General features: G+C 38.1%; 1 protein-coding gene across 2 annotated transcripts in view; it reads left to right on the forward strand.

The window, feature by feature from the left end:
- FMR1NB (FMR1 neighbor) overlaps nt 1-18,256 on the forward strand; it is a 46,923-nt gene extending 28,667 nt beyond the window's left edge. The window contains exons 5-6 of one of the 2 annotated variants that reach the window (XM_054471472.2): nt 16,458-16,567; nt 18,093-18,256. In XM_054471472.2, coding sequence (XP_054327447.1) covers nt 16,458-16,567; nt 18,093-18,229 — 247 coding nt within the window. In that variant the 3' untranslated portion in view covers nt 18,230-18,256. Of the gene's footprint in view, nt 1-16,457; nt 16,604-18,092 lie in introns of those variants that run through there. The other variant, XM_054471473.1, reaches the window with a different exon arrangement.
- The last annotated feature ends 1,600 nt before the right edge of the window (nt 18,257-19,856 follow it).

The raw sequence follows: 19,856 nt of genomic DNA on the forward strand, positions 1-19,856 counted from the left end.
AAGTTTTGAAGGAGTGGGGATCAGGTTAAGTGGGAGAGGGCATGTCAGGCTTCATGGTAGAGGTGCCGTTTCAGGTCGATTTTGAAGGGGGACAGATTTGGAGTAGATAGAGAGGGGTCCTTTTCACAGAATTAATTACATTCAGATGGTGGTCTTTTCACTATAGACACCTTAATTTATTTCATTTCTGAGCAGATACAGCTTAATTTTGCCACTGGAAAACTCTGTAACTGAATCTCTAGTTTACTTCTACTTGACTTGAGTTCTAGTGTGATATGAACCTGGTACACAGAGGACTCAAGCCGGTTTGAACTGGTTGCACATACAAAAGGAAGCGGAGAGCATCAGTGAAAAACTTTCTAAGAATTTACTAATAGCCATATTAAACTAACATATAAGATGTGTTTTTGAAATTTATTGTGTCCTCAAGGTTATGTAAGATCTATTTTTATCCTCATTAATAGGGATCAGAAGCTTCATTAGGTATAAGTGTCACTAGTAGGCTTAAGCCTTTGCTTACAGGAGAAGGAAGGAAAAGATCAAGTGAATAGCGACAAAAGGAAGCAGGGGAGAGGAATTCTAAGGGGAAGAGAAAAAGGGAGGTGGCTGAATTGTTCTTATAACAGCTATTACTGTAGCCAGCGACAGTAGTCTCAAGTGCAGTTTCTAACTCAGTTTCTAATCTTTATCTGGTTTTAGATAAAGTTTAAATCTGTGTGTATATGCCATTTAAACATCTGTGGATTATATAGTGATATGATACTTGAGTGTGTCTGTAGCTTTGGTAAGGTGGAAAATTTAAACATAATACCATGCCTGTTAAATTCAGATGAAGTGCATTTTCATGTTCTTTTTCTTCCTATCAGATTGAATTTGTAACTTTGAATTAAGAAAGAATTCAGAACTCAGTCTGAAAATGACAAAACCGTGTTTTCTTTCAACTAATAAAATGTCTATTTTTTTTGAAGATTGTAGATCATCTGATACACAGATGATGTAAAAAGCACATCCCCCATACACTTTCAATGTTGCTACTTGCCAGATGGCTGTTACTGAAAATTTCTACATTTAGACAAATCCTGCTGCATGATTCTCTGTATTATAATCTGGTTTTCATTATGCCGGTAGTCTTAGTGCCACTTATTTTCTTACAATGGGAGGTAAAGAACTGGGAATAAATGTGTCAAAAACTGCCTAAAAATCATCACCCTTTGAATTTAAAAAATAGGCATTTACGTCCTTCGCCCACTTTTTGATGGGGTTGTTTGCTTTTTTCTTGTAAATTTGTCGGAGTTCATTGTAGATTCTGGATATTAGCCCTTTGTCAGATGAGTAGGTTGCGAAAATTTTCTCCCATTTTGTAGGTTGCCTGTTCACTCTGATGGTAGTTTCTTTTGCTGTGCAGAAGCTCTTGAGTTTAATTAGATCCCATTTGTCAATTTTGGCTTTTGTTGCCATTGCTTTTGGTGTTTTAGACATGAAGTCCTTGCCCATGCCTATGTCCTGAATGGTAATGCCTAGGTTTTCTTCTAGGGTTTTTATGGTTTTAGGTCTAACGTTTAAGTCTTTAATCCATCTTGAATTAATTTTTGTATAAGGTGTAAGGAAGGGATCCAGTTTCAGCTTTCTACATATGGCTAGCCAGTTTTCCCAGCACCATTTATTAAATAGGGAATCCTTTCCTCATTTCTTGTTTTTCTCAGGTTTGTCAAAGATCAGATAGTTGTAGATATGTGGCGTTATTTCTGAGGGCTCTGTTCTGTTCCATTGATCTATGTCTCTGTTTTGGTACCAGTACCATGCTGTTTTGGTGACTGTAGCCTTGTAGTATAGTTTGAAGTCAGGTAGTGTGATGCTGGCCATCAGAGAAATACAAATCAAAACCACAATGAGATACCATCTCACACCAGTTAGAATGGCAATCATTAAAAAGTCAGGAAACAACAGGTGCTGGAGAGGATGTGGAGAAATAGGAACACTTTTACACTGTTGGTGGGACTGTAAACTAGTTCAACCCTTGTGGAAGTCAGTGTGGCGATTCCTCAGGGATCTAGAACTAGAAATTCCATTTGACCCAGCCATCCCATTACTGGGTATATACCCAAAGGACTATAAATCATGCTGCTATAAAGACACATGCACACGTATGTTTATTGCGTCATTATTCACAATAGCAAAGACTTGGAACCAACCCAAATGTCCAGCAATGATAGACTGGATTAAGAAAATGTGGCACATATACACCATGGAATACTATGCAGCCATAAAAAATGATGAGTTCATGTCCTTTGTAGGGACATGGATGAAATTGGAAATCATCATTCTCAGTAAACTATCGCAAGAACAAAAAACCAAACACCGCATATTCTCACTCATAGGTGGGAATTGAACAATGAGAACACATGGACACAGGAAGGGGAACATCACACTTCGGGGACTGTTGTGGGGTGGGGGGAGGGGGGAGGGATAGCATTGGGAGATATACCTAATGCTAGATGACGAGTTAGTGGGTGCAGCGCACCAGCATGGCACATGTATACATATGTAACTAACCTGCACATTGTGCACTTGTACCATAAAACCTAAAGTATAATAATAATAATTTAAAAAAAGAAAAAAAAATAGCCATTTACATTTTCAATTTCCCATGTTTGCATATCTCATTATACTGTACAATATAATTAGTAATGTTATTTTGAAAAGCTTTATGCAGTAATTAGCAAACTGCTGGAAAGTTTGAAGTTCCTAGGATTATATACATCTGGATTCAGAGGAAGGAAATAAAATCTATAAATTTTGAAAAGTATGACTAGGCTCTAAGAACTTTGACAAAATATGTCAGATGAGAATGTGAGCAAACTGGAACTCTGTTCTAACATGAGTCACTATAGGTTTGAAATTCATATAAAGCTGGTTCTTCTTGGACGCTGTTCATAGTAATTTAATTACTGAAATAATAAGAGAACCTCATTATGCGGATCATATGTCTGAGGTGTTCTCATTGCAAGGACTCCAAAGACAGCATTTTAGAGAACTCTGGCATAGTAGGTACTATTAAAAAGAACATTCTGTTGCCAAGTAACTAATAACTTCATTGCAAAATGAAGTGACCTTTTCTCAATTCCCATTCAATTTGATCTTTTTGTCACAGAGTACACTGTTGACTGCTCCCTTCTTGAAATTTCCCCCCCTTGGATTTCATTGTTCCTCTTACAATTTTGTTCCATCTCAGTCTGCTTTTCTTTGTTCACCCAAATGTGGTTGTTTCCCAAAGCCTTACTCTCATTTATCAGAAAATGTTAGAAATATATAGTAGGAAGAACATTTTAAAAGATCTGCGTTCTCATTCTGCTTTCGCCACATTTCGTGGATGTGTTTAAATTCTTTGAGTATTGATTTTCTAACAAAATTATAGTAGAGACTTGAGTTAGATAATTTCTATGGTATTTTCTGACCATAGTATTCCAAGAGTCTCTGGGTAAATTACTCTTAAATCCAAATCCTAAAATCCTCACCTCTACCTGTTCCATATTTCCAGTCACTCTCGTGAATTAGTTGTTTTATCAGCACCTCAAATGCAACATGTGAAAAAGTGAACTCATTTTCTTTTTCTCCTAAATCATCTCCCCTTGACCCTTCTCCATTCCTGTCAGTGATTTCTTTAGTTTCCCAGGCTAGAACCTTAGAGTCTTTGGTGACTATTTCTTCTCATTTATCCTCAATATATAATCTTTTCACTTACTATCCTTGTCATTTTGTTTTGTTTTGTTTTGTTCTTCTTTGGAATGAGTCTGGAATTTGCCCCTTCTCCCATTTTATTGTTGTAATTTAGTACCAGCCTTGAGTGCCTTTTCCCATTCTAGGCAAGTGGCTTCAGGAGAGGAGCGAAAGGGAACTAAGGGTAGCATCTAAAGAGCAAAGGCAGGTTTCAGAGCTGAGAGGTCATAATGATATATCTAATCCAAGAGATTCTTATAAGAGAGACACTATCTGAGATGTGGCTGCAAGTGGGGCTTGGAGGATGGCTAGGAGGTGGGTTCCAGAGAGGTTTCCTGGTACTTAAATAGGAATGTATAGCATTGGCCTTAGGTAAAGAGGAATTAAGGATACCTGCCAAACCAGTTTGGACATATACCTGGACTCCCAATCTACTCTCCCTCTAATCCAATCCATCCTGCAATGTCTTGCCAGACTCATCTTCCTGAAATATCTCTATTTCATTTCATTATATCATTCAAGAACTTCTAATGCTTTCAAGAATATCTGTGTTCTAGGCCTTCTGTTAGGTGCTGTGAAGGACAAAGAAGCAAATCAGATTATGTTCTGTGCTCTCAAGGAACACACATAGTCTATGTAATAAGGGACATATACAAGTATCCAAAGTAGAAAATCATTGTCTGTAAAAGAGGTACAGATAAAAAGTTAGCATGTAGATGGCTTCTATGGAAGTAAACTTGGGAATTTTTTTTTTAAGACAAGTTCTCGCTCTGTCACCCAGGTTGGAGTGCAGTGGCACAATCACGGCTCACTGCAGCCTCGACTTCCCGGGCTCTGGCAATCCTCCCACCTCAGCCTCCCGAGTACCCAGGACCACAGGCGTGTGCCACCACACCCAACTAATTTTTGTATATTTGGTAGAGACAGAGCTTCACCATGTTGCCCAGGCTGGTCTCAAACTCCTGAGCTCAAGGAATCCACCTGCCTTGGCCTCCTAAAGTGCTGGGATTACAGACAGAAGCCAACATGCCCAGCCCATGGGTCCTGGGCTTTTCTTTTCCTGGGAGAGTTTTATTATAGCCTTGCTCTCGTTACTTGTTATTGGTCTGTTCAGGTTTTGGATTTCTTCCTGGTTCAATTTTGTTAGGTTGTATGTGTCTAGACATTTTTCCATTTCTTCTAGATTTTACAACTTATTGGCATATAGTTGCTCAGAGTAGCCACTATTGAACCTTTGAATTTCTATGGTATCAGTTATAATGTCTTCTTTTTCATCTCTGATTTTACTTATTTGGGTATTCTCTCTTGTTTGCTTAGTCTGGCTAAAGGTTTGTGAATTTTATTTATCTTTCTTAAAAAACAACTTTTTGTTTCATTAATTTTTTATATTGCTTTCTTCATTTCAAATTTATTTATTTCTGCTCTCATCTTTATTATTTTTATTCTCCTAATTGTGGGTTTGGTTTGATTTTGCTTTTCTGGTTATTTAAGATGTATCATTAGGCTGTTTATGTGAAGTTTTTCCTCTTTTTGATATAGGTACTTATAGCTATCATCTTCCCTCTGAGTACTGCTTCTGTTGTATCCCAGGTTTTGGTATATCATGTTTCCATTATCAGTTGTTTCAAGAAGTGTTTTAATTTCCTTCTTAATCTCTTCATTGATTCATTGGCTATTCAGGAACATATTGTTTAATTTCCATGTGTTTGTATAGTTTCCAAATTTCCTTTTGTTATTGATTTCTAGTTTTATTCCCTTTTGGTGAGAGAAGATGCTTGTTATCATTTTAATTTTTTTCAATGTTTTAGGGCTTGCTTTGTGGCCTAACACACAGTCTATCCTTGAGGATAATTCATGTGCTGGGGAAAGAAGGTGTATTCTGTAGCCATTGTATGAAGTTTTATCTAAATATCTATTAGGTCTATTTGGTGTACAGTGCAGATTAAGTCTGATGTTACTTTGTTCATTTTCTGTCTGGAATATCTGTCCAGTGCTGACAGTAGGGTATTGAAGTCACTAGCTATTATTGTACTGGGGTCTGTCTCTATCTTTAGCTCTATTTGCTTTATGTATCTGGGTGTTCCAGTGTTGGGTGCACATATATTTACTATTGCTATATTCCATTGCTGAATTGGCCTCTACATTATGTGGTGACTGTCTTTGTCTCTTCATATAGTTTTGTTTTGAAATAGATTTTTTTCTGATGTAAGTATAGCTACTCCTTCTCTTTCTTGGTTTCCATTGGTATGGAATGTCTTTTTTTCATTCCTTTATTTTCAGTCTATATGTGTCTTTATAGGTGAAGTGTGTTTCTTCATATAGTTTTGTTTTGAAATATATTTTTTTCTGATGTAAGTATAGCTACTCCTGCTCTGTCTTGGTTTCCATTGGTATGGAATGTCTTTTTTTTCATTATTTTATTTTCAAGCTATATGTGTCTTTATAGGTGAAGTGTGTTTCTTATAGGCAACTGATGATTGGGTCTCATTTTTATATCCATTCAGCCACTCTGTGTCTTTTGATCGGAGAGTGTAGTCCATTTATATTCAGTGTTATTATTGATAAGTAATGACTTACTTCTGCCATTTTGTTATTTGTTTTCTGGTGGCCTTCTGGTCTTCTCCTTCTACTTTCCTTCCTTCCTGTCTTCCTCTAGTGAAGGTGATTTTCTCTGGTGATATGATTTAGTTTCTTGCTTTTTATTTTCTGTGAATCCATTGTATGTTTTTTGATTAGAGGTTACCATGAGGCTTGCAAATACTATCTAATAACCTATTATTTTAAGCTGATAACAACATAACATTGTTTGCGTAAACAAACAATCAACAAAAAGGAAACTAATAAAAACTCTACCTCATAGTTTCATCCCCCAACTTTTAAACTTTTTATTGTTTCTGCTTATATCTTATAGTAGTCTATGTTTTGAAGAGTTGTTGCAGTTAATATTTTTGATTGGTTCATCCTTAGTCTTTCCACTTAAGACTAGTTTATACAACAAAGTTACACTGTTATAATATTTTGTGGTTTTCTGCATACATATTATTGCCAGTGAGTTTTGTACCTTCAGATGATTTATTATTGGTCATTAACACTCTTTTCTTTCTCATTAAAGTATTCAATGTAGCATTTTGTGTAGGACAGATCTGGTATTGATGAAATCCCCCAGCTTTCGTTTGTCTGGGAAAGTTTTTCTTCATGTTTGAAGGATATTTTCATTGGACGTACTGCTCTAGGGTGAAAGAGTAGTATGTCTTATTTTTCCTTCAGCACCTTATATATATCATGCTACTCTCTCCTGGCCATAAGGTTTCTGCTGGTAACTCTGCTGCCAGACTTACTGGGGCTCCATTGTATGTTATTTGTTTCTTTTCTCTTAGTGCTTTTAGGATCCGTTGTTCATCCTTGACCTTTGGGAGTTTGATTATTAAATGCCTTGAAGTTATCTTCTTTTGGTTAAATATGCCTGCTATTCTATAACCTTCTTGTACTTGTATATTGGTATCTTTGTCTAGGTTTGGGATATCCTCTGTTATTATTGCTTTGAACAAACTTTTACCCCATCACCTTCTCTACCTCCTTTTTAAGGCCACTAACTCTTAGATTTGTCCCTTTGAGACTACTTTCTTTTTAATCTCTTTTTAAAAAAATTTTTTTTTATTTTATTATTATTATACTTTAAGTTTTAGGGTACATGTGCACAATGTGCAGGTTAGTTACATATGTATACATGTGCCATGCTGGTGTGCTGCACCCATTAACTCGTCATTTAGCATTAGGTATATCTCCTAATGCTATCCCTCCCCCCTCCCCCCACCCCACAACAGTCCCCAGAGTGTGATGTTCCCCTTCCTGTGTCCATGTGTTCTCATTGTTCAATTCCCATCTATGAGTGAGAACATGTGGTGTTTGGTTTTTCGTCCTTGCAATAGTTTACTGAGAATGATGATTTCCAATTTCATCCATGTCCCTACAAAGGACATGAACTCATCATTTTTTATGGCTGCATAGTATTCCACGGTGTATATGTGCCACATTTTCTTAATCCAGTCTATCATTGTTGGACACTTGGGTTGGTTCCAAGTCTTTGCTATTGTGAATAGTGCCGCAATAAACATACGTGTGCATGTGTCTTTATAGCAGCATGATTTATAGTCCTTTGGGTATATACCCAGTAATGGGATGGCTGGGTCAAATGGTATTTCTAGTTCTAGATCCCTGTGGAATCGCCACACTGACTTCCACAATGGTTGAACTAGTTTACAGTCCCACCAACAGTGTAAAAGTGTTCCTATTTCTCCACATCCTCTCCAGCACCTGTTGTTTCCTGACTTTTTAACGATTGCCATTCTAACTGGTGTGAGATGGTATCTCATTGTGGTTTTGATTTGCATTTCTCTGAAGGCCAGTGATGGTGAGCATTTTTTCATGTGTTTTTTGGCTGCATAAATGTCTTCTTTGGAGAAGTGTCTGTTCATGCCAAGTCAATCCTAAGCCAAAAGAACAAAGCTGGAGGCATCACGCTACCTGACTTCAAACTATACTACAAGGTACAGTAACCAAAACAGCATGGTACTGGTACCAAAACAGAGATATAGATCAATGGAACAGAACAGAGCCCTCAGAAATAACGCCGCATATCTACAACTATCTGATTTTTGACAAGCCTGAGAAAAACAAGGCAATGGGGAAAGGATTCCCTATTTAATAAATGGTGCTGGGAAAACTGGCTAGCCATATGGAGAAAGCTGAAACTGGATCCCTTCCTTACACCTTATACAAAAATTAATTCAAGATGGATTAAAGACTTAAACGTTAGACCTAAAACCATAAAAACCCTAGAAGAAAACCTAGGCATTACCATTCAGGACATAGGCATGGGCAAGGACTTCATGTCTAAAACACCAAAAGCAATGACAACAAAAGCCAAAATTGACAAATGGGATCTAATTAAACTAAAGAGCTTCTGCACAGCAAAAGAAACTACCATCAGAGTGAACAGGCAGCCTACAAAATGGGAGAAAATTTTTGCAACCTACTCATCTGACAAAGGGCTAATATCCAGAATCTACAATGAACTCAAACAAATTTACAAGAAAAAAACAACCCCATCAAAAAGTGGGCGAAGGACATGAACAGACACCTTTTGAGACTATTTTCTAGATGTTGTAGGCATGTTTCATTGTTTTCTTTTTTCTTTTGTCTCCTCTGACCATTTTAAATGGTATTAAATGTATTTTAAAATAGCCTATCTTCAAGGTCACTAATTGTTTATTCTACTCGATCAATCTGCTATTAAAAAACTCTGATGTATTCTTCAGTATGTCAGTTGCATTTTTAACTCCAGAATTTCTGCCTGATTATTTTTAATTATTTCAACCTCTTTTTTCAGTTTGTCTGATATAACTATGCATTCCTTGTCTGGGCTCTGTTGAATTTCTTTGTGTTTCCTCAAAACAGCTATTTTGAATTCTTTGTCTGAAAGATAATATGTCTCTGTTTCTCCAGGATTAGTTTCTGGTGCCTTATTTAGTTCATTTGGTGATCTCACGTTTTCCTGGATGGTCTTGATGCTTGTGAATGTTTGTCTGTGTCTGGGCATTGAAGAGTTAGGTATTCACTGTACTGTTCACTATCTGGGCTTGTTTGTACCTGTCTTTCTTCGGACAGCTTTCCAGGTGTTCTAAGGGACTTGAGTGTTGTGATCTAAGCTGTATTCACATTAGGAGGCATACCAAATCCAGTGACGCTGTGGCTCTTGCAGACTTGTAGAGGTACTTCCTTAATGATCTTGGGAAAAAAACCAGAATAATTCTCTGAATTACCATCAGAGGCTCTTGTTCTCTTCCTTTCCTTTTCCCCAATCAAATGGAGTCTCTGTCTCTGGAATGAGCTGCCTGGAGCTTTGGGGTGAGGTGAGCCAAACACCACTGAGGCCACCACCACTGGGAATGCACTAGGTCAGACCTTAAGCCAGCACAGCACTAGGGCTTGTCCAAGGCCCACTGTAATCACTACCTGGCTACTGCTTATGTTTGCTCAAGGCACTGGGACTCTACAAACAGCGGGTGGCAAAGCCAGCCAGCCTTGTATCCTTTCCTTCAGGGTGGTGAGTTCTTGCAGGCCCCAGGCGTGTCCAGAGGTACTTTCCAGGAGCCAAGAACTAGAGTCAAAACCTTAGAAATATACCTAGTGTTCTGTTGTACTGCAGGTGATCTGGCACTCACCACAAGATGCAGTTCTTCCCACTGTTTCTTCCCCTTTCTACAGGCAGAAGAGCCCTACCTTGTGGCAATCAACACTGCAGGCCCACCGGGAGTACTGCCAATGTTCTCTTAAAGCCCAAGGGCTCTTCTATCAGCTTGTGGTGAATGTTACCTGGCCTGGGACTCACCACCCTTCAGGGCAGTGGGCTCCCCTCTGGCCCAGGGCAGGTCCAGAAATGCCATCCAACAGCCAAGGCCCGGGATTGGGTATGCTAAAAGCCCACTTGGTGCTCTACTCCCCTGTGACTAAGCTGGTATCTAAGGTTCGAGACAAAATTCCCTTTACTTTTCCCACTGTTTTTCTCAAGCAGGAGTCTCTCCCTGTAGCCACCACAGCTGAGGATGTGCTGAGTCACACCTGAATTCAGCAAGTCTCAAAGTCTTACCCAAGGCTCACAGCATAACCTAGGTATCACTGCTTATTATTCAGGGCCCAAGGGATTTTCAGTCAGCAGGTCCTGCCAGGACTGGATCCTTCCCTTTAAGGCAGTAGATTGTCTCCTGGTTCAGGATGTATCTAGAACTGTCATCTGTGAGCTAGGGCCTGAAAAGGGGACCTCTTGACTCTGACTGGTGCCCTTTCCTACTGTGGCTGAGCTGATGTCCAAGATGTAAGACAGTCTTCTTTACTCTTCCCTCTCCTCTTCTGAAACAGATGGAAGGAGTCTCTTTTGGAGCTATGAGTTTTGCAGCCTGGAGTTAGGGGAGGGGTGGCACCAACATTCCCTTAGCCATCCTGGCTAGTGTGTCAGTAGGTTGTGTGCTTCCTAAATCCACTGACTCTTAACCCAGTTCAGCACTAGGGCTCACCTAAGAATTGCAGTCCTTGTGGCCTAGACTGCCTTTCAAGATTATTGAGGGCCCCAGTGAACTTTTGGCCCACAGTGGCAAGGCTTGCCAGATGCAATCCTGACCACTGGGATGGGTGGTTCCTCTCTGGCTAGGTCTGGTTTAAGTAGTCCCTCTGTGAGTGGGCATCAGCTGAGTTCAGCCTGGTTTTGCTTTCTGCTTTGACAGGGCAGCTCTGAGTTCAATGTAATGTCTCACAATTGCTGCACTCTTTCTCTCCCAAGTGCACAGATTCTCTTTCTGTGCCATGCAGCCACTGCTGGGGGATAGGGGAGAGGTGGCACTGGCAATTCTAGACTGTCTTTCCTACTCTCTTCAGTACTTCTTTCAGCTGTATGAAGTTAAAAGCAAGTACTCTGAGTGCTCCCCTGATTTTTGGTTCTTATGAAGGTGCTTTTTTTTTTTTTTTTTTCCTACATAAATAGTTGTTAAATTTGGTGTTCCTATGGCGGGGTAGGATGGGGATAATTGTTAGAGCATTCTATTCTGCCATCTTGCTTTGTCCTCAGGCCATTTCTTTCTTTCTGATCAGTTATGTTAAACTCTTGAGGTTCCAAAATACCCAACAAATTTCTTCAATGATGTATGTTTTTGTTTGTTTGAGCCCCTAGCCTCAGAGTTCCCTGATGTACTCAATTCTGAGGAATTGCCCCTTTACTCATCATTGGCCACCCAGTTTCATGCCCACATCTTGAACATTGTTATTCACTAAAAATTGAACCTCTGAATCTCTGAAATCTTAAAGTGCAAAATCCTACTCTTTCACCATAGGTTCCTTGTCCTCCAGCTTTTTCTCTGCTTCATTTTTGCTGAACTTGTTCTTTAACACATTGAGGCCTCCAGCATCTTTAACTCTCTCTTTTCTCCCGGTCTGCCATCTTCCTAACATCATCTGCTTTTTTTTATCCAGCCTGGTTCCCATTGTCTAGTACTTTAATCCATTCTTGTTTCTAGTCCCCTTGTTTCATTGAAACTGAATCCATACCACTTATCTGCTCTTAGATCTAGGCTCCTGGGAATTTTTAGAAGAAAAAAAATGTCCCACAACTGTGTGGATCTGTGTCATTAGAAATTTCCAGTGAGCTTTCTACATATGGCTAGCCAGTTTTCCCAGCACCATTTATTAAATAGGGAATCCTTTCCCCATTTCTTGTTTTTGTCAGGTTTGTCAAAGATCAGATACTTGTAGATAGGTGGCATTATTTCTGACGGCTCTGTTCTGTTCCATTGATCTATATCTCTGTTTTGGTACCAGTACCATGCTGTTTTGGTTACTGTAGCCTTGTAGTATAGTTTGAAGTCAGGTAGTGTGATGCCTCCAGCTTTGTTCTTTTGGCTTAGGATTGACTTGGCGATGCGGGCTCTTTTTTGGTTCCATATGAACTTTAAAGTAGTTTTTTCCAATTCTGTGAAGAAAGTCATTGGTAGCTTGATGGGGATGGCATTGAATCTGTAAATTACCTTGGGAAGGATGGCCATTTTCATGATATTGATTCTTCCTACCCATGAGCATTAGAAAGTTGAAACTGGATCCCTTCCTTACACCTTATACAAAAATCAATTCAAGATGGATTAAAGACTCAAATGTTAGACCTAAAACCATAAAAACCCTAGAAGAAAACCTAGGCATTACCATTCAGGACATAGGCATGGGCAAGGACTTCATGTCTAAAACACCAAAAGCAATGGCAACAAAAGCCAAAATTGACAAATGGGATCTAATTAAACTCAAGAGCTTCTGCACAGCAAAAGAAACTACCATCAGAGTGAACAGGCAACCTACAAAATGGGAGAAAATTTTCGCAACCTACTCATCTGACAAAGGGCTAATATCCAGTATCTACAATGAACTCCAACAAATTTACAAGAAAAAAACAAACAACCCCATCAAAAAGTGGGCGAAGGACATGAACAGACACTTCTCAAAAGAAGACATTTATGCAGCCAAAACACACATGAAAAAATGCTCACCATCACTGGCCATCAGAGAAATGCAAATCAAAACCACAATGAGATACCATCTCACACCAGTTAGAATGGCAATCATTAAAAAGTCAGGAAACAACAGGTGCTGGAGAGGATGTGGAGAAATAGGAACACTTTTACACTGTTGGTGGGACTGTAAACTAGTTCAACCCTTGTGGAAGTCAGTGTGGCGATTCCTCAGGGATCTAGAACTAGAAATTCCATTTGACCCAGCCATCCCATTACTGGGTATATACCCAAAGGACTATAAATCATGCTGCTATAAAGACACATGCACACGTATGTTTATTGCCGCATTATTCACAATAGCAAAGACTTGGAACCAACCCAAATGTCCAGCAATGATAGACTGGATTAAGAAAATGTGGCACATATACACCATGGAATACTATGCAGACATAAAAAATGATGAGTTCATGTCCTTTGTAGGGACATGGATGAAATTGGAAATCATCATTCTCAGTAAACTATCGCGAGAACAAAAAACCAAACACCGCATATTCTCACTCATAGGTGGGAATTGAACAATGAGAACACATGGACACAGGAAGGGGAACATCACACTCTGGGGACTGTTGTGGGGTGGGGGGAGGGGGGAGGGATAGCATTGAGAGGTATACCTAATGCTAGACGACGAGTTGGTGGGTGCAGCGCACCAGCATGGCACATGTATACATATGTAACTTACCTGCACATTGCGCACATGTACCATAAAACCTAAAGTATAATGATAATAATAATAATAAAAGAAAAAAAAGAAAAAGAAATGTTATCTCCAGCTTAAGTTGCTGAAAGTTTCAAACCCCAAAAAAAAAAAAAAAAAAAAAAAGAAATTTCCAGTGAGCTCACTTAACATTTCCAGCCATGCCACTCTACTAGATGTTTACAAACAACATGCCACCTTGCCACTCTGAGTCTCATAAAGTGTATCTGCTCATAAAGTGTATCTGCTGACTGAAATGCTCTTATGCATCTCCCCACCTCCACTTTTCTTTATCTGGCTCTCTCCACTCAGGCTGCAGGCCTCATCTTAGATGTCACCTCTTCTAGGAAGCTTACTCCAAACCTCTTGTGCACATTGGGTCGGGCTTCTTCTTGTCTGCCTTCTACCAATCTCTGATTACCTCTACTTGAACTCATCTCAACGTAATATTGTTAGTCTGTATATCTACTTTCCCTTCTAAATTTTAAGCTCCTCAAGGACAAGTACCATATCTTATTCATGTTTATGTCTCTAGTACTTAGAATAATGTTTATTTAATAAATGAGCAAATATATCAGTGAGTGAATGAGCGTGCAAGAAGTTGACCTTTTCAGTGTGCGTATGCTGGTCATGATATATGACACTTTATATGAAAAGAAGAAAACCACCTCTAGGACACTGAAAAATCATTTCACTCCTACTCTCTCCCTTGGGCATTTACATTGGCTATTAGGTAGAATAGCTAACCTTGGATCTCAGTAGTAAATGTTAGTCATATAGCCAGTTAGTGATGAGGCTGAACAAAAATGAAGTCCTCTGAAACCTAGGTCAGTTTTGAAATAATAAGGCCGTGTTGCTTTTTTGTTGTTAATTAAGGTGAAATGTACATGACCAAATTTAAAAGAAAATCTGTAGATAAAGAAAACATAGTCATTTTAATTATATAAAATAGGATATATTGACGTCACAGCATTAGAAAAAAGCATAAGTTCTCAATTTCTTCTCTAAAATCCTGAAATACAAAAATTTCTGCAAACCTAAAAATTTTGTTGTATTCATTTTGCGACAAACCTGGACTGAGATTCCTTCTAGTCATTATTTAATTCTTAGAGTGAATATTCATATATTTGTTGCAGAAATGTTACTGTGTTTGATTATGAGATGCTACCCCAGACCCCATGGGAATGTCATGTAGTATTCAATATATCGTGTCATATTACCTTTCTAAATCGAAAAGAATCTGCATTCTCAAGCACATCTGGCCCCAAGGGACTGAGAACTGTGTAGTTGTTTCAGTTATTATTTTTTTAGACTGTAGGTAACAACATGGCAACATAAACAGGCCATAGATAAATCATATAAATATATTTTTTGCCTTCACTCACCATTTCATTTACGCCTGGAGACATTTTTATGGTTAATTGGGAAAGAATTTGTTTCTTTGCCCCACATTTGTCTTACCTAGTGGAAATCAGTGTCAGCCCAGTAATACAGTTTTAGGGGAGAAAAGTTAGTATTATTTATCTTCAAAGTCATAATTTCAAAGGCAGACTTATCTATCTCTGGGACCCACATGCTCAGAACCTTGTTTTTCTGTACAGCTAAGTAGCACCTACAAGGTCCTGGTATCTTCTTCTGTATGCTACCTAGCTTGAGCTGAGGATAGAATTATTTATCTGTCATTACCTCTTCATAATATTGTGTGCAAATCTTTCTCTCTTTTTTTCTTTGAATTTTTCTCTTTACCTCTGCCATGAACATTACTATTTTTTTTTTCTTCTTGGCTTATGCTTAGTTCTTTAGAAAGTAAAAGCCCTATAAGCATAAAAATCAACAAACATTTCCATTTCCTCTGTGAGATATAAAAAGTGATAAGGTAAGGTTCCAGTCTGAAGGAATTTACAAGCTTTGAGGAGAGAATGAGACAGGTTAGTGTAGTAGGAGAGAGATTGTACTTTAGACTTAGGTAGGTCTGGATTTGAATCCTGGTTCTACTACTGAGTAGTTTGGTGACCTCGGCAAGTTACTTTCCGTCTTGGTGCCTCAGTTTCCCCATATGAAAAATGGGAATGATAGAAATAGTACCTGCTTCATCAAGTCGTTAATGAAGATTAAATGAAATCATGCACATGAAGTGCTTATTATGCACATAGGAAGTTTATCATACCTGCTACTAGCCATTATTCACGAACACTGCAAAGTGGTCTAATGGAAAAAGCTTGTACTTTAGAGTCAAACAGACCTACATTTAAATTCTAGCATCTCCATTACTAGTTATCTGTGACCTTGGGTGAATCATTTTACCTCTTTAAGCCCCAGATTAATCATTTGCAAAATAGGAAACACACTATCCACCTTCTAGGGTTGTTGTGAGGATTTAATGAGAAAGTATATAAAGCACTTAGTGAAGTTCTTGGCATGTGGTAGCCTCTCAAGTGCCCCTTTACCAACTGTGCACACAAATACAAGGAGGTATGAGATTGTATACCCAGTGACAACAGGAGTAAGTGAAAGTGCTTTGAAAATTGTAAATGCTAATACAATGTGAGCCATTACTGTGTAGATTTGAAGTTCATAGGAGGAAGGAATCCCTCTAAACTAGGAGTGGAAGAGCTGGCTTCCTAGACAAGATAATATCTAAACTTACTGTTAAAGAGTGGGTAACATTGATGTCAGCACAGGGAAGTGGGAGAGCATTTCTGTTACAGAAGGTCACATAATCAAAATAACTGTATAGAGAATAATAATGATGGTTATGATAATCAATATGAGCAAGCCAAGTGGAATAATTTCTATCAGATTTATTAAATCTGGTGAGTTAAAAATATCAGGTGGGAAAGTACAGTTATCTGGGCAAATATTTTTTTCCTTATAACCCTCCAATTGTTATTCTATCACTAATGAGAAATAAGGTTTCACTTGAACTTTTTATGTTACAGCGAATGTGCCAATTATTTACAAACGCAGGACAACAGAGTTGTAACGGGTTCGAAGAAACAAAGAAGGAAGCGAAAGAGGAAGTCTAAAATGTTACAGAAAGCAGCAAGAGGTGAGGAACATGGTGAAGAGTAGCAAGAGACCAAAGGTAATTGACAATGGAATATAAAGTTGAAGTGCTCAATCTCTGATTCTTGTTAGCTTTATATTTCTAGCATCATCTTGGCTTGACTGACACATTTTTTTAACCACACAAATGTTTGGATCACAGGAGGGTCGGCTTCTGAACAAATATTTATCACTAGAGATATTGAGATGGTAGGAAAATGGATAAGAAATGTGCCAAATTGTTTTGAGTGCCACATTATGTGGTATACACAGGTCAGCTTTTCAGAGGCAGAAAAGAAGTTGAACCTACCCACTCTGACTCTGTGGCTCCCTGATAGACACCCTTGGTAAATAATGAAGGCCACAGTCCTCATATGTGACCACATCACATGTCCAGGGGAAGGAGAATGGCCTTAGGAGTCTGACAGAGCTGAGATTAAATCCTGGATCTTATCTGTTAGTCTCAGCTACCTGTTCTTCAAACCTGCACGATGTAGTGTTAGAAGAGGTTGAGAGAGGGATCCCAGAATCATATACTAGAGACTACTTTGTACGGGTTATACTTGTACAGGCTTATATATCCCTAGCCTTGACTTGGGTCTCCTCCTCCCAAAATAACTGTGAAGGGACAAGTAAGAATAAAATGGTTGATGAGAAACAAAGCTGTATCTCAGGGACTGGGAGTAAGGAGACCCAGGTCATTAACTAGTAGTGTTTCCATGGGCAGTGAAATTAACCTTTCAGTTCCTTGATACCATCATAGATTTTTTTGTGTAACTTAAACAATATAATGTATGTGAAAATGTTTTGAAAATTGCAATGCCGTACCCAAAATTACGGTATTAAGTTACAGAGAAGCAAAGGAATGGAATAACAGACCATTGAATTCCGTGTCAGGAGACTCTGGCTTTAGTCCCAGTTCTGCCATTATTTACAGTGTTTGCTTGAGCAAGTCGTTTAACTTTCTTGGGCTTCATTTCACCAATCTTCAGAATGAGAAGGTTGATTTGATGAATAGGAAAAGTGATTTATCTCAGAAGAAAAAAAAGAAAATCTTTATATAAGATATCATATATGTATATTTGATACATATTTACTTATGGTAACACATAAATATATATTACTATAATAATGCCTGTGTATTATTATTCATATAAATATATTACCTTGTATTAGTTTAATGCAATACATGTGTCCATATGTACACATGTACACACACATATATACATATGTAACATTATAACTAGACTAACAAAACTTGGTTTCTGTAGACCTTTCACTGAGACATGGAAGTTAACTTTGTTATTCAGAAATTATCTCTGTAATGATGTTTGCTCTAATCTATTTTATATGTATGCCTCATAGTAACAGAAGATGATGTACTGGCAAACTGAAAATACATGTTAATCATAACATTCAGTATATAGAATTTGATAATTTTGTTGCAGGGACTTCTTTTATGACAAAGTGCGATATGTGAATACTAGTCTTTTCAAATTGTTTAACCCTACTTTACTTTTCTCCCATAGCATTATTTTCCCCTCAAGACAACAGAAACCATTCAGAGCAGAGGGGACTGTCTCAGCCATCCAAACCTCATGGAGCATTTTGGAAAGTTAAAAATTGGTTCTTATTTTTGTCATGTTTACTTTCAAACATGAAATAAAATTGAGTTCTGTTTTCATGCATCAAACCAGAATCTGAATTCTTTTTATTAAAAACAGTTCCTACAGAATCTTTAAAAACATGCCTGAAACACTGGTGGCATTCAGATCCTAAAAAGTTACATGATTTTTGCAACTTGGGTTATTGTATCAACGTATACTTCTGTTGGTACTAAATAAGACAGATGTTCCATATTGTTATTCACCTGTCAGCAAGCAGAGAGAAAAACCCCAATGATCATATGTTGCAGTGTGTGATACTTTGTTTATTTTGAGGAAAAGAGGTGAAGATAATTTGTAGGGTTTTTTTATTTTATAATTTATAATGTTATTTTTCCCACTATAAAAGTAAAATACACTTATGGGAAATTTGGTAAAGAAGAGTATATAGAATAAAGGAAAAAATCAAATCATAATTTCACTAGTGCTAAATACTGTTACCTTGTTGTGTTTTCTTTTCTTTTTAAATAATTGTGTTCTGTGATATATATGAATTTATTATGCTGTTTTTAAAAATTATGTCTTAGGATTCACTTTTTTCTTTTGAAATATGTGAGACTCAAGTTTACCTGGGCTTGTTACTCATTCATGTGGCAAACATTTATTGAGTTCCTGTTATGTGCCATGCACTCTGTGTGCTTGGAGATAGAGTCATGAGCAGGACAGACTTGGCCCTGTCTTGATGGAACTCACAGTATAGCTGGAGAGGAAGCCAGGTAAAGAAGTAATGACAGGGCTATGATAAGAAGAGTACCAAGTTCTATGGCAGCACGTAACAGGGGCACCTTGCCCCAGACTAGTAGTCGCTTGGAGAATGAGAAGAACTGAAAGGGGAGGATACTCAAGTTTCTCAGGATTCAGTTATGATATGAATAGATTGCAATTTTGAGGGAAGAAGTCTTGGTTTTTGGTGATCAGAAAAGAAAAAACTCTTGTTACAAAAACTTTAGATAGATCCAAAGCTTGCAGATATAATGAGAATAAAAGAGTTCCTGTCAAACGGAGGTTCATAAAGACACCATGCCTGGGAAATGTGCACATCTCCATATGTGCTCTATGGCAGGAGGTGTCATTTGAGCCAACAAAGCACAAAGCCCCACAATTGAAAATGCTTGCCGAAGGTAAGATCCACAACATGTGCATTGCAAGATTTATCAAGACAGCAGTATGATTACCTTCTGAAGAAGCTGTCGGGATGTTTGATAGACACCAGACAGAAGGAGACCTGTTGCAGATACCCTTTTGAATCAGGAGTCCAAATTTTTCAGTGCAACTGAAATGCACATTTAGTGCAACTCACTTGGATGTAAATGAAAATAATGTGGTCATTTATTCATTTCTTCAACAATATGAGCTAGGTACTGTGGTGCTGGGGAGACAGAAGCAAAAAAAAAAATACAAAAATATCTGCCCGTATAGAGTTTACATTCCAGTGAAGTAGCCAGAAAAGAAACAAAATCAATCAGTAAAATACATAGTATGTTAGATAACGTGTGCTAAGGAGGAAAAAAATAAAGCAGGGAAAAGTACTAGGGAGTATGAGGAAAGTTTGTAGTTTTACATAAGGTGGTCAGAGTAGGTCTCACTGAGAATATGGTATTTGAGTAAGAATCTCGGGAAGGAAGGGAG

This window comes from Pongo pygmaeus, chromosome X, assembly GCF_028885625.2.
Source record: "Pongo pygmaeus isolate AG05252 chromosome X, NHGRI_mPonPyg2-v2.0_pri, whole genome shotgun sequence".
In the NCBI taxonomy this organism is placed as follows: Eukaryota; Metazoa; Chordata; class Mammalia; order Primates; family Hominidae; genus Pongo; species Pongo pygmaeus.